Source organism: Eretmochelys imbricata, chromosome 2 (assembly GCF_965152235.1).
Source record: "Eretmochelys imbricata isolate rEreImb1 chromosome 2, rEreImb1.hap1, whole genome shotgun sequence".
NCBI classification, from domain to species: Eukaryota; Metazoa; Chordata; order Testudines; family Cheloniidae; genus Eretmochelys; species Eretmochelys imbricata.
In genome coordinates, this window is record NC_135573.1 from 10,144,697 (window position 1) to 10,172,510 (window position 27,814).

Genomic DNA, 27,814 nt, shown 5'->3' on the forward strand with positions numbered 1-27,814 from the left:
TTTTATGAAACCATACCAGCCCTTTCCCTATTTAAAAGCAGCCTTATTTGTCTTGTATATTCCTGTCAGTCTGTGGGCTGGGATCTATTAATCTGGGAGTTTGAAAGAAATTTGGAGATAGCGTCTATTAGACACTGAACCAGAATATTACTTATCTTCAGTGTAACTTTTATTTTCTCCTTAGTACAATACTGGAGGAAGAGAAGCTGCAGCAAGAAGAACGAATGAGAATGGAATCAAGGCGACAAGTCACAGTGTCCTGGGATTCAGGAGGATCAGATGAAGCCCCTCCTAAGGTAGCCAACTTTTTTTTAACACATACTTTACATTCAACAATATTATGATTTTAGTTCATTAACCTGTTAAATATTGTTCAATGATGAGAGAAGCCAGATGGCTCCCTTCTCATACCCTGTTTGGTGATCTGTTGCTAATGATGACACTTAACTAATTTTACGCTATTTTAGATGGATTTCACTTTAAGGACCCAGCTTTCCATAGGCTGAGTTAGTACAGCTGATTTGTATTGCAGTTTTGTGGTGTTGGGTCAGACTGCTAGCCAATATTGTACAAACCTTTCTCTTGTTTCTCTCTTTTCTCATGGTCATGTAACTTGAAAAAGACTAGAATGGTTTGCCATTAAATTGTTTCGCCTAGGGCTAAACATTTTCCCCCTTTCTTTCTATGTTATTTCTTGTAAATTAATAGCTAGTAAGATCCCTGACAATCATAAAGTAAAGTTTATACCATAATAGTGAGTGGATAGAAATGAGTTCATTACATTTTTACCTTATTCTGAAGAGACTGTTACGATTCCTCTCTGAAGGTTTCCCTTTTATAGTTTAAAGGATCCTTAAGTATTTTTTTTTTTTTGTATTTTCATTGGTTGGTCTATCTATTATCCATCTGGACACCACTGCCGTGCAGTCTTGAAGTCTAATCCTGCAAGGTGCTGAGTAGCCCCAAAGTCCACTATCGTCCGTGTCTCCCCATTGGAGCCATTGAGCACAAATGTTTTGACTAGCTTCTCCTTGAGTTCAGACTTTCATCATCATCCCAGTGCCAAATATTGGCTGTGTCTTAACCAGCTACTTGACCATGAAAACCTGAAGCCAGCAGCTGCTGTTTCTGCCACATGCATCCATAAACAGTCCTGGCAAAAGATGGGGTCTTTTTTTTTTTTTTTAAAAAAAACCATCTTCAGCTTGTTGGCTGAGAGAGTTGTGAGCCCCACTTCTGCACTTTAATAGGGTCAACAGGACAAGAAACATAGCCCAAAGAAAAATGATTTGAACTTTTTGTTCTAAAATTAATTCAAAATACCCCATTGACCTATTTAATCAACTAAGATTGGGGGAAGGTCTACAGTTAAAACACTGCTGCAGCTCTTAAGTGAAGATGTTCCTATGAGAGCTCTCCCATCGGCATAGTGAATCCACCTCCCCAAAAGATGGTAGTTGTGTTGACAGTAGAAGCTCTCCCGTTGACGTACCGCTATCTACACAGGGAGTTACAGTCAGTGGTGTGGATATTTTACCCCTCTGAGTGACATAGTTATACTGACATAGGTCTGTAATGTAGACCTGGCCTAACTGTCATGATTTAGTGCTTAAATAGTCAGTAATATATACATTGGCAAAGGAAATAAATTGCATGACCCATAATAACAATGGTGGTTAATAATTTAAAAGATTGTTTGATGAAGAGATTAAATTTTGCCTTCTAAGGCTTAATCTGAGTGGACTAAATGCTTTTTTTAATGTAATGAATGAAGAATTACAACTGTTAGAAAAGCACATCATTAACGCCTTTGAGAATAGTGATTTTATGAGCTTTGGGACCTGATCAAGTATGCTGATTTTGAAATCTGATACCCACGGTATTGTGCATCATTTTCTATTTGAGGGGTTTAGATCATTTTTGTTCCTGTTCAAGTTATTCTCTTTATATATGTGACATTATATATGTCGCTCTAGCAATATCTCCACCATTTGGTGGCCACAGATAAACAGATTCCAGCAAAATCATACACTCTTAGATGCCAATAAAGAATAGCAAGCTTCTTTTCACATTACAGTGTATAATATTACCCTCTGAAATCTTTCACTTTTTCATGATTGACCAGATGATGTACAGTTACAGGAAGCGTTGCAACTAATCCTAAAGAGGAAAGGGATCAGTTATCTAATAGCCAGCCAAGGAGTTTTGTGGCCACTTGCTAGGTGCCACTATAGTTAATGCTGCTGTCCGTTCTAATGGGAGACATTTCTAGCTGCTTCGCTGGATTGGACATTAACAATTAGAGCTCAGGGAGTCTCTCAGGATAATTTCTGTGAATATTCATTCCAATAAATAATTCAGTTTGCTTTACCTGTGTTTAGACTTTTCTGTGCTTTACCTGTACCTTAGACCACTATTCTAGCAAAGGAGTTAACTGTCAGGAGCATTCGCCAAAATACATGGGAAGTGTTGGCAAATACTGGCAGGAAGCCGATTATGAACTTGGAAACGTGAGCATTCACACCTGAGACCTGATTTTAATTATTATGCTTTAATAGTGTGTCCTCTCAGAACCAACCCATAGTTCGGGTTATTGGATATTCACAATCAGCTACTCTCAAAGAACCTACAGAACAAGAGTTATTAATAGAAATTGTTCAGCAAATAATTTTGAATATTAAATGTGAGACTAGCCTAAACTGTTTGCAAACAGAAAAAGAGGCAAAATTCATTGAATGAATTATTCACTCAACTCTGTTATGTTTCCTACAATCCTTTTTGCTTACATTTTGAAGCTTGCTTTCATGAAGCATCTCGTGTAAGTTTAGCAGTATGAGAAAATTTGCCTTTCCTGAAAATAACTTACTTTGATTGTTGTATTTTATTTATATGATTGTTCTCTTTAAAAAGTGCACTCTTTTATATTTATAGCCCAGCAGACCTGGTTATCCCAGTCCAAGATCCAGTGAAGGGTTTTATCCTAGTCCACAGCATATGGTACCGCCCAATCATTACCAGGTAAAATATTATCTTTGTGCCTGCTGTTTTAAAATAGTTTATCATCCACTTGCATGTAGTGGGTGTCTTTCTCATGTGTGCACCAGTTTGAGTTCATTGAGTTCAATAGACTCCATTGAGTTCAATAGACATACTTCTGATTTACACCAGTGTAAGACCAGAATTGAGTCTGGTAGGTTGATTCCAAATGGCAAGCAAGTCAACTGTTTGTCTGACTCTCCAGTCAATTAAAACTACAGTAATAAACTTTTTCTCATATTTATCAAGGAAGTTCAGTGTTCATGTAACATGCATGTGACAATTTACACTTGGCTAACAAAGTCACTTGCATGTCAAAATAGGATTAAGTGATCTGATTACCTTGGCCTTGTTCATGCTGTGTTCTCCAGTGAGTTCTTAGAAGCATTTCAAGTTCCCTCAAGTTGATAGCCCTCTCCAAATGTTAACACATAGTATACTTGTCTGTTTAACTTTGGTCTTGTACCATCAAAGTAAATTTAAAGCATCTTCTGTTATGAAGCTGTTTCAGAATTTTTAGATTTGCTCAAAGCTGCAGAGCACCCTGACTGAAGCAGCATTTTTTAAAATGAGCACACTTCAGTCTCATTAAAATTTCTTTGATTTTTCTATAGAGAAGGAATTTTGTCAGGCCATCCTGCAGCTATGATAATTACGTGCTGTCGCTCAGGATTTAAGCTTGTAACATACACTAGGGGGTACATTTTTAGCATAGTTTATAGGGAGATATGTGCATGATTCCTGTTAACATTAATGAGAGCTGCGTGTGTAATTCCTTATGTTGAAAATGTACTGATGGATATGTTTTTGTTCATTAAGGGATTTTGATGTCCTCTGCTACTAGGGTTAAAACATAACTTTTAACACTAGTTGTGGACACTAGTTCTAACCCAATAAACGTGGTTTGTTAAAGCAGTATTTGAGAGTACGTCCTATTTTAGCTTGAATTGCTGACTCTTCTTCTGGTTCTCTACATTTTCTTTTTTTCTTTTTCTTTTTTTTTTTTTCATTGACTTAATATCCTGCCATGAGGCATTTATTATGCTCTCTGTTTTGGATACATGAGGGAGAATCATCAAACATAGAGGAGCTTAACTGGGGGCCTTAATATGATCATCAAGCATTTTCTTTTTGTAGGTCTCTGGCTATCCTGGTTCTCATGGGATACCAGCCATGGCAGGCAGCATTTATCCTGGCCAGGCATCTCTTTTGGATCAAGCAGATTCCTGGAACCATCGGCCTCAGGAAATATCAATGTGGCCCCCCACCATGGAGGTAATGTGAATTTTCACAAAGTTTATTGCACATTGTACAGTACTTGCATTATAAAGCTTTTTTTAAAAATTGCAACTACAACTCTGGTGTTTAATCTAGGGAAACTAAGTCAATTTTCCTGGGAGTTTTAAAATGGTTTGATTAATGAAGGAAGGGAATGTTATTTATCAATAAAAACAGCGGAGTGGGAATCGTGACTGGAGTCTATTCATGGTTCTACCACTGGTTTCTTACATGAGCTTAGACAAGCTGTGGTGCACTTATACCTGAGTTCACCCATTGTTAAAATGGGGGTATTAGTACTTACCCTCCTTTTTGGGGGTGTTGAGACTAAATTAATGGTTATAAAATTCTTTGAGTTCCTCAGACAAAATGCACCACAAAAGAGCAAAGTTGTTATTACTTATTATTAAAGGAGAAAAGTTCATGCTAAATAAAATACATATTAATTCATCATCCATTAAAAAAATATATAGTGCCTGGGATACCTAGTGCACTTTATGAATCCAAGGTTTCTCCATGATCACAACATACCTCTCAGCATCCCAACGCCACTAAGTGCCACACAGATTGCCAAACTCTTTCCCGAACCCTTCCCTCCCCTTCATCCTTTTAATTCTTTTTCATTCCCCTTCCAACATTCCATCCTTTTCCCTTCCTTTCTCCCTGCAGTCCCTTCATCTCTCCTTCTTTTCCCTATCTCTTCATGGTAGTGATCCTCATGCAGCTTCCATCTTACTAAGTCTGTTTGCTCCTTGTGGTGGTGCTTTTCTCTTTCTACCTGTAATGCATGAGCAGAACTGAGAAGTGGGATATGCTGCTAAATACAGGACAGCAGAGACGTGTCATGCAAAGAAACCCATATTTGTGCTTTTCTTTGCCCAAGAGAGCACTAGGTCGACTTGATCATGTGTTCTGCCTATACTGTACTGGTTGTTACCTTCACGATATATAGTTGGTGTTGTAGGATTCCTCTATGAGGTTGGAATGGCTAGTTAATGATGAAAATGTTTCTTCCATTCTTACACAGGTAGAGTAATACCCTAAATCCCCCAACTAGTCGATAAGAACAATAGAATCTGGCCCTATATGTGCTAAGGTAGGGGTGAAGGAGAAGGCAGTATAAGAACATGATGTGTTTTGTGCATATTCATCACTAATACATTACAGCTGAGTTTTTCTCAGGAATGTATGGAGGTTAGGTGACCAAATCCCATTGAATTTCAATTGGAGTTGGGCACCTAACTCCCTTTGGCTCCTATGAAGACCCCTCCCTACGTTTCTTGTGGTTAGTGCTTTAAAGAACCACTTTAAGGGGACAGTGTCAGGTCCGTTAGGCCCAAAATTTAGATTCTGTAGAACAAGAAGTTTACAAAATCTATTAGAAATATTCCCATGATATTTTTAAAAAGTGTCAGTAAAAACAGGTGAGGAGGAGGGTTTGTTTGTTTGGATAGAAACATTGTCCTACAGTGCTAGCAACCCAGACGTTGTGCTAGTGCCCAAGACCCAGAGAGTAATACTGAGAAATCTGTTTTCATCATGCAAGCTTAGTGAAAAGAGAAAAAAAAAAAGCACGTCAAAATTCTTGAAAAGTAAAATAGATTTCTAAAATTCATTCTGTTCCAATAATAGTAAGCAGGGCAAACTAAATGTTTACAACTGGAATGTGTCCTTTTTGATGTGCCACTTTAATACTTTAGTAGAGCTGAGAACCATGCTTGACTCGGACTATAGGTTTTGGGTTTTCTAAATCCCTTCTCTTATAATACAAGAGTTTTCACAACTGTGTATAAAAACTATTGAGTCCCATGACATTCTGCCATGGTAGGCAAAGGCAACCCTTGAGCTTTCCCTCTTAGGATTCTGGCACTTTGGACATGCGAGGAATGGGACAGGTCCTACCAACACATCTAATGGAGGAGAGATTGATACGACAGCAACAAGAAATGGAGGAAGATCAGCGCTGGCTTGAAAAAGAGGAGAGATTCCTGGTAATACATTGCAGAGTACCACTAATCTCAGTAGCAGTCAACAATTAAAGCTTATTAAAATTAATAGTTTCTGTGTAACAGGAATATTAATTGAACAGATAAGTTACTACTGAAACTTAACTGGCATTTATTTGAGCCATCCTAGTCCTCAATTAATAGCACAATATATGCCTCTCAACTGTCTATTTTAAATACAAACTTCTGTCTGTTCCACACAAACATGATGTGATTCATTACCATCAGTTATTGACATCTGAAATACTGACTTTTTAAACTGATAACTGAAATGAAAAGTTTTGCTAGGCAAACAAATCCAGTTTTTAAAACTTCTTGAGTAGCTGTTTTTCTTGTGGTCCATATCTGGATCTTCATCACACATTTGTTTTCCACAGTCAGGCCTCTATAGATTATGAAGGGTGGTGCAAAATGCTACTGTGTGGGCATCCAGATTTGCTTCTGAGCAGGTAGAGCAGAGAGATTTCTAAATCTTTTCCAATCCCTAGGAAAAGAGACAATCTCACATTTATCAGGCAACTTTGTCTCTTGAAAGAATTGTCCAATTTTCTGCTCGAGGAAAATTGATGGGAGGACGTAATTTAAAAAAAAAAATTGTCCAATTTTCTGCTCAAGGAAATTGATGGGAGGGCGTAATTTAAAAAAAAAAAATAAAGCAGGAATTGGGGAGAGTAATTTCTTTGATTTCCTAATCTCTGCAGATGAATCATCCCTTTTCTCTTCTTGCCAAGGTCATAGTCTTGCTTTCTGGGGTGGAACCCAGGTCTTCAGGGAGAATCAAAATTCTAGTTTCCCAAACATCTGTATTAGCAGCAAAACACAGACTCAGAGTTCAAGTTCTGTGTTCAGATGCTTACTCTTCAGACCAACAGCTACTGGGAGTGTTACAAAGACAGCACAGTCAGACCACAGGATGAGGAACAGTGCTCTGTTCTGTTCTATATGGGTTTTTATGCCATGCTTACCGCTTGCCATGATCACCTTTCATTAGTGCATTAAGCATCATGACTAATATCAGTCATGTGTTTTTTCATTCTTTCCCCAGGGGGAGAAGTGTGCACAGTGGAATGTTTTGTTTTAGAATTTTTTTAGTGTACACATGTTGCTGTATGTTTGTCAGAAAAGGCAAAGGCAAAGAAGTGCAAGTTGCACTTAGAGTGGAAGGCAGTGAGGTTTATGATAGTCCTTAGTTCCTGTGGGAGTCTGTTGTACTGTCCTGAACTGGCCCTCAAGAAAACTGGCCCTTGCACAGATGAGCTTTACCCTCATTGCAGAAAGTTCCATTGTGCCAAAGGGACAAATTTATCGACCACAATTGTCTTCGTGGAGCTTTAGGTGATCTTGTAGGTTCTCTGGGCCCAGGCCACTGAGTGCTTTGAAGAAAACAACTGAGACCTTGAATTTGGCTCAGTATTCTATGAGAAGCAAGTATAGGGGAATGGAATACAGGTTTGATGTGTTCAGTGTTGCTGAGGAGACATGGTACAGCATTCTGTACCAGTTAGTTTCCTAATTGCTGAAGATTTAGAATCATAGCATATTAGGGTTGGAAGAGACCTCAGGAGGTCATCTAGTCCAATCGCCTGCTCAAAGCAGGACCAACATCAACTAAATCATCCCAGCCAAGTCTTTGTCAAGCTGGGCCTCAAAAACCTCTAAGGCTGGAGATTCCATCACCTCCCTAGGTAACCAATTCCAGTGCTTCAACACCCTCCTAGTGAAATAGTGTTTCCAACCTAGACCTCCCTCACTCTAACTTGAGACCACTGCTTCTTGTTCTGTCATCTGCCACCACTGAGAACAGCCAAGCTCCATCCTCTTTGAAACCCCCCTTCAGGTAATTGAAGGCTGCTGTCAAATCCCCCCTCGCTCTTCCCTTCTGCAGACTAAATAACCCCAGTTCCCTCAGCCTCTCCTCATAAGTCATGTGCCCCAGCCCCCTAATCATGTTCCTTGCCCTCCGCTGGACTCTCTCCAATTTGTCCACATCCCTTCTATAGTGGGGGGACAAAAACTGGACGCAATACTCCAGGTGTGGCCTCACCAGTGCTGAATAGAGGGGAATAATCACTTCCCTCGATCTGCTGGCAATGCTCCTACTAATACAGCACAATGTGCCATTGGCCTTCTTGGCAATGAGGGCACACTGTTGACTCATATCCAGCCTCTCATCCACTATAATCCCCAGGTCCTTTTCTGCAACTGCTGCTTAGCCAGTCGGTCCCCAGCCTGTAGGAATGCATGGGATTCTTCCTTCCTAAGTGCAGGACTCTGCACTTGTCCTTGTTGAACCTCATCAGATTTCTTTTGGCCCAATCCTCCAATTTGTCTAGGTCACTCTGGACCCTATCCCTACCCTCCATCGTATCTACCTCTCCCCCCAGCTTAGTGTCATCTGCGAACTTGCTGAGGGTGCAATTAATCCCATCATCCAGATCATTAATAAAGATGTTGAACAAAACCGGCCGCAGGACTGACCCCGGGGCACTCAGCTTGATACCAGCTGCCAAGTAGACATCGAGCTGTTGATCACTACCTGTTGAGCCCAGCAATCTAGACAGCTTTCTATCCATCTTATAGTCCATTCATCCAATCCATACTTTTTTAACTTACTGGCAAGAATACTGTGGGAGACCATATCAAAAGCTTTGGTAAACTCAAGATATATCACATCCACTGCTTTCCCCATATCCACAGAGCCAGTTACTCATCATAGAAGGCAATCAGGTTGGTCAGGCATGACTTGTCCTTGGTGAATCCATGTTGACTGTTCCTGATCACCTTCCTCTCCAAGTGCTTCAAAATGGATTCCTTGAGGACCTGCTCCATGATTTTGCTGGGGACTGAAGTGAGGCTGACTGATCTGTAGTTCCCGGGTTCTCTTTTTTCCCTTTTTTAAATACGGGCATTATATTTGCCTTTTTCCAATCACCCGGGACCTCCCATGATCGCCACGAATTTTCAGAGATAATGGTCAATGGCTCTGCAATAACATCAGCCAACTCCCTCAGCACCCTTGGATGCATTAGATCTGGACCCATGAACAGCTTTTCTAAATAGTCCTTAACCTGTTCTTTCACCACTGAGGGCTGCTCACCTACTCCCCATGCTGTGTTGCCCAGTGCAGCAGTCTGGGAGCTGCCCTTGTCTGTGAAGACCGAGGCAAAAAAGCATTGAGTACTTCATCTTTTTCCACATCATCTGTCACTATGTTGCCTCCCCGATTCAGTAAGGGTCCCACACTTGCTCTGACCACCTTCTTGTTGCTAACATACCTGTAGAAACCCTTCTTGTTACCCTTCACATCCCTTGCTAGCTGCAACTCCAGTTGTCCCTTAGCCTTCTTGATTACACCCCTGCATGCTCTAGCAATATTTTTGTATTCCTCCCTAGTCATCTGTCCAAATTTCCACTTCTTATAAGCTTCCTTTTTGAGTTTAAACTCACCGAAGCTTTCACTGTTAAGCCAGGCTGGTTGCCTGCCATGTTTGCTATTCTTTCTGCACTTCGGGATAGTTGTTCCTGCACCCTCAATAAAGCTTCTTTAAAATACAGTCAGCTCTCCTGGACTCCTTGCCCCCTTATATTAGCCTCCCATGGGATCCTGCCCATCAGTTCCTCAAGGGAGTCAAAGTCTGCTTTTCTGAAGTCCAGGGTCCGTATTTTGCTACTCTCCTTTCTTCCTTTTTTCGAAATCCTGAACTCCACCATCTCATACCCAGCTGTATCACCTTGCTGTAATGCAGCTCAGAACTGACAAAGGCATGAATAACTGAGGCCAGGTCATCATTTGCCAAGCTGGCATGGAGTCTCCTAGCCAACTGGATATGGTAGAAAGCATTGCTTACCAATGTTGCTATATGAGAGTTTAGCATCAGGGAAGAAAGTGAGAATTTAGCTACAGACTGATGGACCAATTGCAGATTTGGACCCACTACCAAAGGAGATTGCACAGTGGCTGCGAACACTTCAGATTGCTTTCCTCAGCATACCATCATCACCTCTGTCTTGCCTAGATTCAGTTTCAACCAGCTGTTGTTCATCCATGAGCTGATCTCATCCAATTACTGGTGATAGCACTATGGTTGTATGTGGTGAAGAACAGGTAGAGCGGTGTGTCATGTTCATATTACAGGCACTTGAATCCATGTCATCTGACCAGTTCAACTAGTGGCTGCATGCAGGTTTTGAATAGGGTTGGAGAGACAAGTGAAACTTGTGGGCCTCCTCGTGAAGCAACGCAGTAGATGTGCAGTGTCCCATCACTACTCTTTGGGTTAATTTCTCCAAGAAGGACTTAAATCATTTTAGTGTATTATCTTCGACCCTTGCGACCTCTTTCAGGCAAGACAGCTGTCTTATTGTAAACTGGATCAGATACTGCAGAGAAGTCCAGAAGAATAAGAATGGATGTCTGCCTTCTGTCTATTGGCAGCAGATCATCCATCGGTGCCACTAAATCAATACAGTTTCATGTCCTGGCCTGAATCCAGATTGTGCCAGCCCCAGGATATTAGTTTCGGTTAGATAAGATTGAAGATGGCTTTTGACTAACTTCTCTTACCAGCTTGCTCAGGAAAAGAAGGTTTGATACTGAAGTATTTGGCTAGAATTTATGTATCCAGGGTGGGTTTCTTTAGTGTTGGTTGGACTTTTGCATGTTTGAAGGAGGAAGAGAAGGGTCCTTCCCTGAATGAGGTGTTGGCTGTTTTGGTCATGAGTGGCACCAGTTGCTCATGACTCTCTCTTTCAAGCCAGGAAGGGTTTGGATAGGATTCACAAGTCTTGGGTCAAGACTTCTTTAGAGTGTTCAGAACTTCTTGATGAGTGAATGTACTGAACTTGAGGAATTCAAGCAAACTATGGGCTGCAGACAGGGCAGATTGAGTTTTTTGGGAAGCCTTCCCAAATGTGCATGATCTTTTCAGTGAAGTAGGATGATAGTTCTTTATAGCTCTAGATACTCAATTCAAATACAGGATGTAGATACTCAGACTGGATACTCAGAGTGTACCACTCTGGATAATTCCATGGGGTGGGATTTGGCAGCATCAATGAAGACTGATAGGAAGGTTCTCTTAGCCTGTAATATAGCTTCAGCATCAGCTTGGAGGAAATTGTTATTTTTCAGTCTGCCTTTGTCAGCCTTTGTTTTCCACCATTGGCACTCAGGTGACACTCCAGCAAAATTAGAAGTCGTGTTGACAGGCTCTGGGAGCAGCTACATTGTACATTCCTCAGATTGGCCAGATGTGAACTCTTTGATGGATACAAAGGGGGGAAATGGAGAGTCACACACAAAATTCCAAAATCTCATCTTGGATGATTATTTTTGTTTTTCTTGAGCAAATGATGGGGGAAAGGATGCTTTCCTCACCTTTGGCTCTTCTCCTGCTTATATTTTCTTTGTATGTGTCAAGGTTCCTCCCCCACTCTGAACTCTAGGGTACAGATGTGGGGACCTGCATGAAAAACCTCCTAAGCTTATCTTTACCAGCTTAAGTCAAAACTTCCCCAAGGTACAAAGTATTCCACCCGTGGTCCTTGGAATGGCCGCTACCACCACCAAACTAATACTGGTTACTGGGGAAGAGCTGTTTGGACGCGTCTTTCCCCCCAAAATACTTCCCAAAACCCTGCACCCCACTTCCTGGACAAGGTTTGGTAAAAAGCCTCACCAATTTGCCTAGGTGACTACAGACCCAGACCCTTGGATCTTAAGAACAATGAACAATCCTCCCAACACTTGCACCCCCCCTTTCCTGGGAAATGTTGGATAAAAAGCCTCACCAATTTGCATAGGTGACCACAGACCCAAACCCTTGGATCTGAGAACAATGAAAAAGCATTCAGTCTTTTACAAGAAGACTTTTAATAGAAAATAGAAGTAAATAGAAATGAAGAAATCCCCCCTGTAAAATCAGGATGGTAGATATCTTACAGGGTAATTAGATTAGAAAACATAGAGAACCCCTCTAGGCAAAACCTTAAGTTACAAAAAAGATACACAGACAGAAATAGTTATTCTATTCAGCACAATTCTTTTCTCAGCCATTTAAAGAAATCATAATCTACCACATACCTAGCTAGATTACTTACTAAAAGTTCTAAGACTCCATTCCTGTTCTGTCCCTGGCAAAAGCAGCACACAGACAGACACAGACCCTTTGTTTCTCTCCCTCCTCCCAGCTTTTGAAAGTATCTTGTCCCCTCATTGGTCATTTTGGTCAGGTGCCAGCGAGGTTACCTTTAGCTTCTTAACCCTTTACAGGTGAGAGGAGCTTTCCCCTGGCCAGGAGGGATTTCAAAGGGGTTTACCCTTCCCTTTATATTTATGACACGCCCCCCAAATCTCAGCTAGGGTGAAACACTGGCTGGGATTTCTTCCTGGAGCTCTAGGAAAAACAGAGTTAATAAGACACATGCATCTCTAAATATACTACCAAGTACATAAAGACTAACAATATTTTCCACATCTCAAGGACGATTTTAACCAGTTGACTCTGGGAAACTTTCACGGGAGAGTGCATCAGCCACTTTGTTAGAAGCTCCTGAGATGTGTTGAATGTCGAAATCAAAATCTTGGAGAGCTAAACTCCACCGAAGAAGTTTTTTGTTAGTTTCCTTGACGGTGTGAAGCCACTTCAGTGCAGCATGGTCGGTTTGCAGGTGGAAACGCCGTCCCCAAACATATGGGCGTAGCTTTTCCAGAGCGTAGACAATGGCATAACATTCTTTTTCAGTGACTGACCAGTTGCTTTCCCTCTCAGACAGTTTTTTGCTGAGAAACACTACAGGGTGGAATTCTTGATCAGATCCTTTCTGCATTAAAACTGCTCCCACACCACGCTCGGATGCATCTGTGGTTACTAGGAACGGTTTGTCAAAGTCTGGGGCCCTTAGTACAGGGTCAGACATGAGTGTCGCTTTAAGCTTGTTAAAGGCCTTCTGACACTTTCCGGTCCACTGAACAGCATTTGGCTGTTTCTTTTTGGTTAGGTCTGTCAGTGGGGCAGCGATTTGGCTGTAGTGCGGTACAAATCGTCTGTAATAACCAGCCAAGCCTAAGAAGGATTGAACCTGTTTCTTTGACTTTGGGACAGGCCACTTTTGGATAGCATCCACTTTGGCCTGTAGGGGGCTGATAGTTCCTTGACCCACCTGGTGTCCAAGGTAAGTCACTCTGTTTAGGCCTATTTGACACTTCTTAGCCTTAACAGTTAGTCCTGCCTCCCTTATGCGCTCAAGGACTTTTTGTAGATGTTCCAGGTGGTCTGCCCAGGAATCCGAAAATATGGCCACATCATCAAGGTAGGCGACTGCATATTCTCCTAATCCCGCTAGGAGACCATCTACAAGTCTTTGGAAAGTGGCGGGTGCATTTCGCAGCCCGAAAGGGAGTACATTAAATTCATACAGCCCGAGATGTGTGATGAAGGCTGACCTTTCCTTGGCAGATTCATCTAGCGGTACCTGCCAGTACCCCTTTGTTAAGTCCAAGGTAGAGATGAACTGGGCCCGTCCCAGTTTCTCTAACAGTTCCTCTGTGCGTGGCATTGGATAGTTGTCTGGGCGAGTTACAGCATTTAGCTTACGGTAGTCCACGCAAAAACGTATTTCCCCATCTGGTTTGGGAACTAGAACCACTGGAGATGCCCATGCACTTTCAGAGGGGCGGATTACACCCATCTGTAACATATCCTGGATCTCCCGTTCTATAGCAGTTTTAGCTTGAGGAGACACCCGGTAAGGTTGGACCCTAATTGGGTGAGCATTACCTGTGTCAATGGAGTGGTATGCCCGTTCAGTCAGTCCTGGGGTGGCTGAGAACGTTGGCGCGTAGCTAGTGCACAGCTCCTGGATCTGCTGTCGCTGCATACGCCCAAGGGTCATGGAGAGGTTCACCTCTTCCACACCACCAGCACATTTCCCTTCGTAGTAGACACCTTCAGGCCACTCAGCATCATCTTCTCCCTGGGCTGTAAACTGACAAACCTTTAATCCTCTGGAATAAAAGGGCTTTAGAGAATTAATATGGTACACCTTAGGCTTTCGGTTGGAGGTGGGGAATGCTATGAGATAATTAACAGCTCCCAGGCGCTCCTGGACCGTGAATGGCCCTTCCCACGATGCTTCCATTTTATGGGCCTGGAGCGCCCTTAAGACCATGACCTGGTCTCCTACTTTGAAGGAACGCTCTCTGGCATGTTTATCATACCAGGCTTTTTGCTCTTTTTGAGCATCCTGTAAGTTTTCTTTAGCAAGGGCTAAAGAGGTTCGGAGGGTGTTTTGTAGGTTGGTTACAAAGTCCAGAATGTTAGTTCCTGGAGAAGGTGTAAATCCCTCCCATTGCTGCTTCACCAACTGCAATGGCCCCTTAACCTCACGGCCATATACAAGTTCAAATGGGGAAAACCCTAAACTGGGATGTGGTACAGCTCTGTAGGCAAAGAGCAACTGCTGCAACACTAGGTCCCAATCATTGGAGTGCTCATTTACGAATTTACGTATCATGGCCCCCAAAGTTCCATTAAACTTCTCCACCATGCCATTTGTTTGATGGTGGTAAGGAGTGGCAACCAAGTGATTTACCCCATGAGCTTCCCAAAGGTTTTTCATAGTTCCTGCCAGGAAATTAGTCCCTGCATCGGTGAGGATGTCGGAGGGCCAACCTACCCTGGCAAAAATGTCTGCTAGTGCCTGGCACACACTTTTAGCCCTGGTGTTGCTTAGAGCTACTGCTTCCGGCCATCGGGTGGCAAAATCCATGAAAGTCAGTATGTACTGCTTTCCTCTGGGTGTCTTTTTCGGAAAAGGACCCAGAATATCCACAGCTACTCGCTGAAATGGAACTTCAATGATGGGGAGTGGTTGTAGAGGGGCTTTGACCTGGTCTTGGGGTTTTCCCACTCTTTGGCACACCTCACAAGACTGGACATAGGTAGAAACATCCTTTCCCATTCCCTCCCAGTGGAATGACCCCCCCAAACGGTCTTTGGTCCTGTTCACCCCAGCATGGCCACTAGGGTGATCGTGGGCTAAGCTCAAGAGCTTGGCCCGGTATTTAGTTGGAACTACCAACTGTCTCTGAGGATGCCAGTCTTCCTGGTGTCCACCAGAAAGAGTTTCCTTGTATAAAAGTCCTCTTTCTACAACAAACCTGGATCGATTAGAAGAGCTGAGAGGCGGTGGGTTGCTCCGTGCCGCTGTCCAAGCTCTCTGGAGGCTTTCATCTGCTTCCTGTTCGGTCTGGAACTGTTCCCTTGATGCTGGAGACATCAGTCCCTCATTGGATTGTGGACCTAGGCTTGGTCCCTCTGGAAGCAATATAGGGGATGGAGCTGTTTCTGTTGACTGTGAACCGCTCTCCGCTGGTGCACTATGTTGGGATTCAGGCTCCGGCTGAGCCTCTTGTGTAGGGTTATCGGCTGCTGCCAGTTCAGGTTCAGTGGAGCCCTCTGGTGTTGAGGTTGCAAGTACTGGATTCAGTGCTGGCACGGGGTCTGGTGTTGGTTGTTCGGCTGGTTCCGGTTCTGGGACTGGTTCCGTCTGGGTCTCTGGGACTGGATCTACTACTGCTGTTGCAGACATTGGCCTGGGGTCCGGGTCCATCACCTCTGACTGGGTCCTGATAGAAGTTTCCGGAACAGAGCTAGGCCTCACGGCTTGTTTAGCCTGGCTGCGGGTGACCATTCCCACCCTCTTGGCCTGCTTCACATGATTGGCCAAGTCTTCCCCCAACAGCATGGGGATGGGATAATCATCATAGACTGCAAAAGTCCACATTCCTGACCAGCCCTTGTACTGGACAGGCAACTTGGCTGTAGGCAAATTGAAAGAGTTGGACTTGAAGGGTTGAATCGTCACTTGGATCTCTGGGTTGATTAAATTGGGGTCCACTAAGGAAGCATGGATAGCTGACACTTGTGCTCCGGTGTCCCTCCACGCGGTGACCTTCTTCCCGCCCACACTCACAGTTTCCCTCCGCTCTAAGGGTATCTGGGAAGTATCTGGGCCTGTGGACCTCTGGTGTGATTCCGGTGCAATGAACTGTAATCTGTTGGGGTTCTTGGGGCAGTTGGCCTTTACATGCCCCAGCTCGTTACATTTAAAACATCGTCCAGCTGACGGGTCACTGGGGCGAGGAGGGTTGCTGGAGAACGGGGTGGCAGGACGATAAGGGGTCTGGAGGGTTCTTTGGGAGGTAGGTGGGGCCTTGGGCGGCCCCCGGTAATAGGGTGTGGTCTGGGGTGGTCCCTTCTGGTCTCCGCTCCAACTGCGACCAGTTTTCTTCTTCTCTGCCACCTCCATCCATCTGGCTCCAATCTCTCCTGCCTCGATTACAGTTTTGGGTTTCCCATCTAGGATGTATCTTTCTATTTCCTCAGGAACACCCTCTAAGAATTGTTCCATTTGCATTAGGAAGGGCAAATTTACTGGAGATTCAACACTTGCTCCTGATATCCAGGCATCCCAATGTTTCACAATGTGGTAGGCATGTCGGGTAAATGACATGTCTGGTTTCCACCTTAGGGCTCTGAACCTCCGACGAGACTGCTCGGGTGTTATCCCCATTCTGACTCTCGCCTTGGATTTAAACAGTTCATACTTGTTCATGTGTTCTTTAGGCATTTCAGCTGCCACCTCAGCTAAGGGTCCACTGAGCTGCGGCCTCAGCTCTACCATGTACTGGTCAGTAGAGAGGTTGTATCCAAGGCAGGCCCTTTCGAAGTTTTCTAGGAAGGCCTCAGTATCATCGCCTGCCTTGTAGGTGGGGAACTTTCTGGGATGGGAAGTGGTACTTGGAGAAGGATTACTAGGGTTTGTTGGGATATTCTGCTGAGCCTTTATCTTCTCCATCTCCTCCACATACTTCCTCTCTTTTTCCTTCTCCTCCAGTTCTTTGTCCCTCGCTTCCATAGCTCTCCTGTGAGCAGCCGCTTGGTGTTGTTCTGCCTCCCTTTCTTGTTCCTTCTTCAGCCGCATGAGTTCTATCTGTCTTTCATGTTCCCTTTGTCTTTCCTCAGCCTGAAATTTGGCTAATTCCAGCTGTAGTCGAGCTGAGGATTTGGTCATTCTAACCTCTCTGTTTTTAACTAACTTTACACCCGAGGTTTAGAAATAAACAAACAAAACTTGGCTGTAAAATTTTGCTGTGCTGGAATAGAATACCTATTCTCTGATAGTGATTGTCAGCCTACAGAAAAAGACAATTCCCTTGTCTCTGTTCTGGGCCCAACTTAAAGCAAAAAACCTCCAAACTACTTGGAAACCTGCTTACCCAGCCCAAAGAAAAAGCAAATGGGTAGAACACACACCCCCTATTTACTTTTAGGAAGAAAAGAAAAAAAAAAAAACCTCTGGGTTGGAAGACTGTGAATTTCCCTGCAGGAGTTAAGTACCCTGCCTCCAGGCAAAGAAAACCTGCAATTCACAAGATAATCCCCTTTTGTCTCTGCTTGGCCACAAAGCAGGGAAAACCCAAGATGCTTTCAGTTTCAAAGCTGCTTCAAAGCCACAGGAAAAAAAAAATTCCTTTTTAAAATCTGTATTTCTAGTTCAAAAAATCTCAACTGGATCTCAAAATGATTTCAGGTTAATCCCACCACTATGCCACCATGTCAAGGTTCCTCCCCCACTCTGAACTCTAGGGTACAGATGTGGGGACCTGCATGAAAAACCTCCTAAGCTTATCTTTACCAGCTTAAGTCAAAACTTCCCCAAGGTACAAAGTATTCCACCCGTGGTCCTTGGAATGGCCGCTACCACCACCAAACTAATACTGGTTACTGGGGAAGAGCTGTTTGGACGCGTCTTTCCCCCCAAAATACTTCCCAAAACCCTGCACCCCACTTCCTGGACAAGGTTTGGTAAAAAGCCTCACCAATTTGCCTAGGTGACTACAGACCCAGACCCTTGGATCTTAAGAACAATGAACAATCCTCCCAACACTTGCACCCCCCCTTTCCTGGGAAATGTTGGATAAAAAGCCTCACCAATTTGCATAGGTGACCACAGACCCAAACCCTTGGATCTGAGAACAATGAAAAAGCATTCAGTCTTTTACAAGAAGACTTTTAATAGAAAATAGAAGTAAATAGAAATGAAGAAATCCCCCCTGTAAAATCAGGATGGTAGATATCTTACAGGGTAATTAGATTAGAAAACATAGAGAACCCCTCTAGGCAAAACCTTAAGTTACAAAAAAGATACACAGACAGAAATAGTTATTCTATTCAGCACAATTCTTTTCTCAGCCATTTAAAGAAATCATAATCTACCACATACCTAGCTAGATTACTTACTAAAAGTTCTAAGACTCCATTCCTGTTCTGTCCCTGGCAAAAGCAGCACACAGACAGACACAGACCCTTTGTTTCTCTCCCTCCTCCCAGCTTTTGAAAGTATCTTGTCCCCTCATTGGTCATTTTGGTCAGGTGCCAGCGAGGTTACCTTTAGCTTCTTAACCCTTTACAGGTGAGAGGAGCTTTCCCCTGGCCAGGAGGGATTTCAAAGGGGTTTACCCTTCCCTTTATATTTATGACAGTATGTATTCTGATCAGAGACTTCAAGGGGTATTTTTGGATGCCAGTTACAGATTTGATGGAGATTTATATATTGCTAGGTATTACAAGCTAACATTTTATTAGCATAATGTATTCAAATCCGTAGTATGTTGTCAAAGGAAATGGTTTACTTAACAACCAGGCACTTCTTGAAAATGAGATTTCATTCTCCAGGTTTATTCCTGGGGAAATTATGGTGGAGGACAGGTTACTAGCACATGTCTCTATTGGACCATAGTCATAGATATGAAAAGGTTAAAAGCTTCTTTGTATCTACATTTTTTTTTATGAACTTCCCTGTTAAATCCAGACTGCCTCACATCCATCAGGAGAAATTTGTTTTTAGATGCTCTCACCTTTCCTTTGAATTCTGTCTCGCTGGCCAAGAAGATTGCTTTTGGTGTGTCTTATATGATGTCTTCAGCTGTCCTCACAATAGGCCCAATCTGCAGACCTTACAGGTGCATATTTCCTGAAGATGTCACAAGAGTCTTGCATGTGTAAGGATGCAAGATCAGATTCAATGTGAGGTTTGTTCTGAACATCCTTCATGGTCTGGTGAGAAATCACTTGTCTCTTCACCAGCATTTCCCATCTGTGCTCCTGTTTCTTCTCATAAAGAAGAGCAGAGTTCATTATTTTCTCAAATCTATTGCTGAGTCCCACATATGCTCTGGTAAAAATACTTTTCCATCGAGAAAACATTAGGACTATGAGTTGGGAGAAAATCTCTACAGAAACATGATTCTCCTCCTGCATGATGCACCTAAAATTAGGAAACTTTCAGGGGATTATTCTGTGTGTAGAGAATAGATGTGTCAGAGCCTGATTTCAGTCTCCACTTAGACTGGTTTTGAACGAGTGTAACTCAGTTGACTTTAATGAAGTTATTCCCAATTTGCACTGGTGTGAGGTCAGAATCAGGTCTGTTTACAGAGGCAGTCAGCATACCCCAGGCTCCTAAAACATGCATTGCTTCTGCCACAGAGAATCAAGTTTCTCAGGAAAACGGAAATTTACCAATTGCCTATTATAATATATTGAGCATTAAGAAGAGAGGCCATACTGAGGATGGCACTAGTGCAACCACTGCTTACCAGGAAGAACACTGATTTGCTCATAGACTCAGAATTTTCTGTTCTTTCTGCAACAGGAGACTGTAGCTCCAAACACAACAGCACAAAGATCCTTAACACTGAATATATTATGCTATGATTATTGTTAACAAGAACAGTGCAAACAAGGAATGAAATTGGAATGGCATCGAAATGTAAGTTACTGCATGGGCAGAGGAGAAATTATCTGTGAAAGTAGCTTTCATAAAACTGATTTACTATGCAAAGCTAGTTAATACTGACAGACTGAAATTCTGTTTGCATGTGTCAGTATTAACTGGTTGGTATTAACTGAATTCAGTATTCTGAAATCCTGCTTATAAAATAGAAAATAATAAACAAATCTCCCAAGGAAAGCCATCAGCTAAAACTGCTTCAGTCAGTATAGAAGCAAGGTTAGATAGGATAAAGAACTGTTAGAAACTTCAAGCTCAGAGACAAAGAAAACTCTACCTGCTGGTAGACAGGAAGTGAATTAGGAAGTCACGTATTTGGCTAGGACACCTCCTTAGTACAGGCCTGACATCAGGGGTTTTTTTTCCTGTCTGCATCTGCTGGTAGGTAGATCATATTACACACTGCCTGGGCTGGCATCTTTATTGCACTATGAGGAATTAAATTAGCAGTAAGACATTTTCTTTCAGATTGTCTTGGCAAAAGTGAGTAAAATGTAAATGTTTGGAGATCGGTGTCTCACAGTGCTGTGGAACTGAAAGACAATGGACAAAAATTTACAGTCCTTTGTATTACAGAATTGTGTGGAGCACCAATCAAGGAACAGCTTGCTATTGTATTAAGTATAGTACAGACAAGTAAAAAAAGAGTCTCTAAACCTGTCAGCTAGCAATCTAGAGATGGGATAATAGTATTAAACATGTTATGCATAACAAGCAGAAGTCTATCATTTACTTATTTCATCCTTCAGATGTTCTGTTGGACAGAACAAGAGTCTGCCAGGTAGGAGTTCTGGATTCTAGTCTCTCACTGATTGTGATTTTTACCTAGGGTGACCAGATGTCCCAATATTAGGGGCTTTGTCTTATATAGGCAACTTATAACTGCCACTAACACCCCCATCCCGATTTTTCCACAATTGCTATCTGGTCACCCGATTTTTACCACATCACTTAACTTTAATTTCCCCATCTCTAATAAAAGGATATTGACCTAACTCTCATTGGGGTTGTGAGGCCTTCTTGATGTTTGTAAAGCCCCATGAGATCATCAAATTAAAATGATTATAAAAGTGAAGAGTCGTTACTTATCAAGGTCTGTCTAAACATACTTGAGTAGCAGCACCATCAGCCAGGACATCCGAAACAAAATCAGTAAAGCCAGGAACACTTTCAGGAGCTTAAATACAGTCTGGATATCATCAAAATACAACACCAAAACCAAACTCAAGATTTATCAGAGCTGTGTACTTTCAACACTACTTTATGGTGCAGAATGCTGGGGAATGAGAAAGTATGACATGTCCAAACTGTCTTCCTTCCATACAATCTGCCTCAGAAAAATCCTCCATATCTTCTGGCCCAGAACAATTTCAAACGAAGAACTACTGACACAGTGCAGCCAATAGGATCTTAGCACCATCATTGCTTGGAGGCATTGGAGATGGATTGGCTATGTGCTTCGGATGGAAACTGATTCCATCACCAGAGGAGCAATAAGATGGACACCGGAAGGGAAGCGAAAACAAGGCCATCCGAAAACAACATAGCAAAGAGCTGCGGAAGCCGAGCTGAAAAACGTGGGGCACAGCTGGGGAACCATTGAAAGACCTGCCAGAAACAGACAGGAGTGGAGAGGCTTCGTCACTGCCCTAAATGCCAGAGGCATAGTAGGAACATCATGATGATGATGTCTAAACATCAAAGTTGCACCAGTGCAAATATAATTTGTTTTTTCATTAATTTAAAATCCTTTTGTGGACCCACTTAAATCAGATTGCTGCTGGTTTATATAGCTATAACTTAACTCAGTAACCAAATTAAGACAATGCCTAAAATAGTCCAAGAAATAAATTAAGATCTCACTCTGAACTGCAGCCTACCTCACCTTTTTCACATGTGTTGGTTTGCATGCATTTATTTACACACAAAATCTTAGTTACGCTTGTTCATGTGTATTTTTCTCTCAGCAACACAAGCACAAAACAAGGAAATCCAAAGTTAAGGCAACATTCACATCAACACAATACCAGTTTCCAAGCATTACCTCACTACTGTCACAATACTTTACCACACCAAACCACCCTTTCTGCCACACTCAATTTCAGCTCTACAGCACTGACGAAAAGAACATGGGCCACAGTTCTGCTCTCTGATCTGTATAGGTTGGTACTTGTGCCCTTACGGAGCCCTGTTGATTCACAGGGAATCCATGTTGGCAGAGGTCTGTTATATGGATGGGATTATAGGATTAGAGTCATTGTGTGTATGTGTGTGTGTGTGTGTGTATAACCCAAACTTACGTCATTTACTCTCTGAGTACAGAATGAATTTTCAAGTAAATCTGTTAATTCATTTGTTATAATAATTTTTAATCATTCTTTTAAGACTTGTATTGCTGATTTCTGATTATTTTGGATCTGACTATCAAATATATTCCTGATTTTTGAAAATTGAATATTGACATTTCTAGATTATAGAATGTATGTGTGTGTGATTGTATGATTTAACCCAAAAGGAGAGCCTTCTACAACTGAAGAAAGGAGACAAACAGAAGCCCCCATGAAGTCCAAAACCATGTAGATATAATTTACCTTAGTAGTGCATAAATATCATGGTGACGGGTGCCCTATACAAAAACCCTGATGAGGAAATATACTGTATATGCATAGATGTGTGTGTTTCAGGTTAAACATCATAGTTTTGCCAGTTAAATTCCAAATAATTGCAGACACATTTTCGAGATTCTGAACCTCTGGTTGGCTAAATGTGTAATGTTGGTCTTCTGTAAAATGTTTTCTTACAGCATTTTAATGATCTGTTCACCCAATTGTATTTTATTCCCTCTTTGGATCCTTCTCTGGTTTTGTGTTGATAGTGCCTAATTGTTCATTATGCACATATGCAGTCTGTTTAGCAATTTCTCAGCACTTGTGGCATCAGAGACAGAGTGCTACATTAAGAACTTTATATTCCCTTCTCTCAATAGCTGTGGATGAAATAACTTGCATAGTTTCCTTATCTTGTTGGTTGTTTTTGTGTATATAAAAGTTCCCACATGCATATGGTTTAATACTTGTCCAACTTTGACTCTGAGAACGGTAACTCAAGAGTAATTGATGTAACTTGCTACTAAAATAGGGTTTTAATTTTTAACATGAGAAAATCCTACCGAGATATTATAGCTTAGCATGTCCTGAAAATACCGATATGTTTTTATTAATGAGTAACAGTAATGTAAGTACAGTAGGTTATATTCCAATTCTTCATCATATGCATCCATTCTGAAAACTCCGTGTTGATATTTCCAAAAGAATTCAGATATGTGAGACCACACTTTATTAGACGTAGACAAGAAATCCCCTTTCTTTTGGAGGGTTTTGATTTACTATGAATTGATGATCAGAAGGATATAATTTCTTCCTGCTCTAAAGAAATCTGTAGAAATAGCAAGCACAAAGTATTTTCCTTACACTTCCATTTTTGCTTAGTACATTCAGTAATTCTTCCATTGAAATAAACCTTTGCTCAGCCCCACAGTCTGAAAGGTCAAGAGAGAGACTTCACATTATGGAAATACATGAAATGTATTTGAAGGTGGTTTTATTGCTACAGTCAGTATTAAGGGTCATGAGGAGAATCAGGGCTTGAAAAACGCACTCGCCAGTGGCAAATGATAAACTTTCCCAGGTAAATGTGGGATCCTAAACCATGAATTTCTCCAACATCTTCAGAATTCATTTTTTATAAATTGTTTCTGTCCCTTACCATGGTGTTAACTAGATCTGCAGGACACACCAGCATGGCTGGATGGGTTAATTTCATGCGGCTCAGCAACCTACTGGTTTCCTTGGGAACTTTTGCTCCCCTTTACCTCCCAACTCCATATGCAGTGAAACTCCCCCAACTCCTTCCCCAGTAAGCACTGGAAAACTCCCTCCACTGCACACTCAAGAACCAAAGGGGACATATTTTACAGACCAACTAATCATCAGAGGGGATCAGCCCCCCATCCAACCAGCCACACACTGCCTGTCAGCTGCCACTGTCACGTAGGGAAGTCTCCATAAGGTTCTAGGGAAGGGGAGCATGGTGAGTCAAAAGGTACTGAAACCTGTCAAAAGGTACTGTGAATGGGATAGGGAATGGAAAGGATGAGGGATTTGGTTTGGCAGTACAGAATGATGGATAGAGTATGAAACTGGTAGATTTTTGTGTGTGATGGATGGCAAGTAATTTATTCGGGGAGTGTCACATGCATTGTTGCTAACTGAGGTGGGGGTTTTTTTGTTTGGTTTTTTTGCTCCTTGTTAAAATTCTGGCACCATATCATTGTTCCAGTGCTAGCACCCAGGGGCTAAAAAGGGTCGGTGAAATCTTGTCACTTAGAAAGATCAAAGCTGCAATAGGATTGCCTTTAGAACTCTCGCTTTGCTGAACTGATAACCCACAGCTAGACACATGAATAACTGAGAATGGGGATTATCTCAAGGGATTTAGAAAGCCATACCGGTGCCTGTTATCAGTCATTGAGCACTGTATTCTTAGACTGAGGCTGAAAGTGTTTATATTGTTGTGTATGTACTTAAGTTTCTGAAGTACTCACATGTGCTGCAGGCCAGTACCAGCTAGCCCCTGGGAAATATGCTCCTTTGCAAAGGGCTATCCATATTGTTGGTTTTATATAGATAAGTATTAAAGGCCCTGATATCCCATAGTGGTAGGTATTGTAAGAACATACAGTAAAAGACAGACCCTGCATCAAAAAAAACTTCTGAGCTAATTTAAGACCAGATAAAATAAAAGAATGTAATAGACAATCAGAAAGAGCCAGGGATTGGAGAATAATGGTAACAATTGTAAGTACATGTGTTTACATAGGCTGGCTGTGTGCACAGCGTTAAGTCCATTATATTTTTAATAAGATACATATAAATTAAATGGATATTAAATGGCCCTCTACCTAGCCATCATCAGTTGGTAGTTACCTGTAGGCATCGTTGTCTTTAAATCATGTCCTCAGTGATTCCCTGTGCAACATCATTGCTTTCAATGAGTTTGCATAGGTCTAACCAACTGGACCTTAGTAAACAATTCTGTTGATGCTGCATGAGACAAGTCTGTTGAGCAGGTTGCTATTTTTACATAGTCACTTTTCAGGGTAGAGTTGCATTTTAATATTTTCCTATTTTTTTAAGTTTATATATAATATATATACACACAAACACACCCTAGAGGGTAGAAAGGGTTGTTTGCTCTCTGCAGAGGCTCAGGGATACGGGTGTGAATGGCTCATGGCTGTCTGGACCTTAGGTGGAGCATCTGAGAAGACAGTGACAAATCTAATCACGAGAACTTTGATACCTAGCAATTAACAACCATGGATGGCCCACTTCTCAGCACAAAGCCAAGCAGAGTTTGCCCAGCTGGGGAGGTGCTAGGGTAGTAGCTGAGTGTTGGTTGTAGGAAGCAGTGGAGGTGCACTCCTGAGCTGGGACAAAGAGAGGTCAGCGTGACAGAGCTTTGGGATTCTGTGCTGACCAGGATGGACTCTGCTGTAACTTGCTTTTCTCTGTGCTAATCAAGGACTTCCAATGCTGTGTTCCAGACTACTGATAAACTCCTCTGTTTTGCAACACTGGCTGTGTGTCACTGCAAATCCTGACAGAGGAGGTGCATTGCTCCCTAAAATTGTACAAGTCTCCCTCAGGGGGTCTGTCCCAGGTGGGCTTGCTGAACAGAGCTCTGAGTGTGAAGCGGGGTGCTGAAGGCCCAGAGGTCCAGTGAATCCATGTGGCTTTCCCTGGAGGAAGAGTGAGACCCCCCCTAGGGGGTCTGGCACCCTGCAGGGGTCCTCCCAGAGACTCTTCCAAAGCTGGGGCCATAGGACTGGTCTTGTGGATCTGTGACACTTCCCTATCTCATATAGATGTTGCAAGGATTAATTCTTTGGTCTTCATTAGCCACTAAGATACTACTGTTACAGGGGCGGCCACAGATGCACCAAGATAGGCAAAAGTGGAGAAGGGAGTAAATATAGAAGGAACTGCAGCAATATGGATTTTGGCAAAGCCCAAAAGGAAGAGAATCCCTAAAGATGATTAAAATTGAAATGTTTTTACAACATAAGTGAATTGCTCATTAAAGGTCTGATCCAAAGCCCATTCAGTCATGGGAGTCTTTATTTTGATTTCAGTGGGCACTGAATGTGTGAAAAGTCTAGATTTATGTTGGGACATGTGGAGACTTTCTTTTCCTCAGGCAGTTTTCTACAGTTTCTTTTTAACTGTCTAGAGTACCTGTGTTAAATGATTTCTGTTCTTTATATAGTAGTCAGACAGCACTGTTGTGTGATCCTAGCATTTAAAGGGCAAAGTTACAGAATATTAAAAACAAGGCACAATCAAAAAATACAGGTTTCAGAGTAGCAGCCGTGTTAGTCTGTATTCGCAAAAAGAAAAGGAGTACTTGTGGCACCTCAGAGACTAACAAATTTATTTGAGCATAAGCTTTCGTGAGCATAAGCTTTCCGATGAAGTGAGCTGTAGCTCACGAAAGCTTATGCTCAAATAAATTTGTTAGTCTCTAAGGTGCCACAAGTCCTCCTTTTCTTTTTAATCAAAAAAGAGTGATTTTTTTCCCTGCCTGTATTTTGAAGCTGAGAAAATAGAAGTACTATCGTTCCATCAGTTTTCCCTTTCTCTGTATCTATTTAATGCCACCAAAAGTTGTATTTTATTCTATCAGGTGTAGTGTATGTAATTATGCTTCTGCCTTTGCTTCAAAAACACAGAATATTTCACCATTATCTGAGAGAATGCTACTATTAGGCACTTTCCTGGAAGAATAAGTAAATTCACAGAAACTTAAAAATCATTGAAGTTTGCCCAATCCAGTGTTTTAGTGACTGAGATTTTTTTTCGCTTTGCCCAAGAGCATTTGCAATGTAAATATATATGAAACAAAGACAATTTCTGAACACTAGCTCCAGATCCAATAGTAATGTAAAACTCTTTGGATACATTCATTTACTAAGATAGAGAAGATAATTTTTGTGTTGTTTAGTTTAAAATATAATGAAAAACATTACATGGTTTATGTAAGATGCATATTTATATGTATACTGGACACCTACATAGCTAGCAAAAAAGAATCTTTTGTCAGAAAGGATGTGTGCTCTTGTGGTTAAGGCAATGGCTTGAGATTCAAGAGATCTAGGTTCAGTTGCAAGCTTTTCCACAGACTCCCAGGGTGACCTTGAGCAAGTCACACAATCTCTCTCTGCCTCAGTTTTCCATCTGTAAAATAAGAATAATAATACTGCCTTTCTCCCACCTTTTGTCTGTCTTGTCTATTTAAAATGTAAGATCTCGCTGAGGCAGGGACTGTCTCTTTCTATGTAGTTGTACAGTGCCTAGCACAAAGGGGTCTTGGTCTCAGCTGTGGCCTTTAAGCGCTACCTTAATACAAATAGTCTGTGAAAGCCTGAGTGAATGCTGACAGTATGACTGTACCACAGCTCAGGCTCTTCTTACTGGCTGCCAACAAATGGTGACTATTCCTAAAGACTGATACTAGGTGTGTTTTTGTAGTATAGCACAAATTTTTTTCAATTTTTTCAATTTTTTTCTGGAACATTT

General features: G+C 41.9%; 1 protein-coding gene across 5 annotated transcripts in view; it reads left to right on the plus strand.

Annotated features, from left to right (window-relative positions):
- PTK2 (protein tyrosine kinase 2) overlaps positions 1 to 27,814 on the plus strand; it is a 385,991-nt gene that overhangs the window by 338,626 nt on the left and 19,551 nt on the right. For all 5 annotated transcript variants that reach the window (XM_077809747.1, XM_077809744.1, XM_077809746.1 and 2 more), the window contains 4 exons: positions 185 to 296; positions 2,932 to 3,018; positions 4,174 to 4,311; positions 6,174 to 6,305. In XM_077809747.1, coding sequence (XP_077665873.1) covers positions 185 to 296; positions 2,932 to 3,018; positions 4,174 to 4,311; positions 6,174 to 6,305 — 469 coding nt within the window. The remainder of the gene's footprint in view (positions 1 to 184; positions 297 to 2,931; positions 3,019 to 4,173; positions 4,312 to 6,173; positions 6,306 to 27,814) is intronic.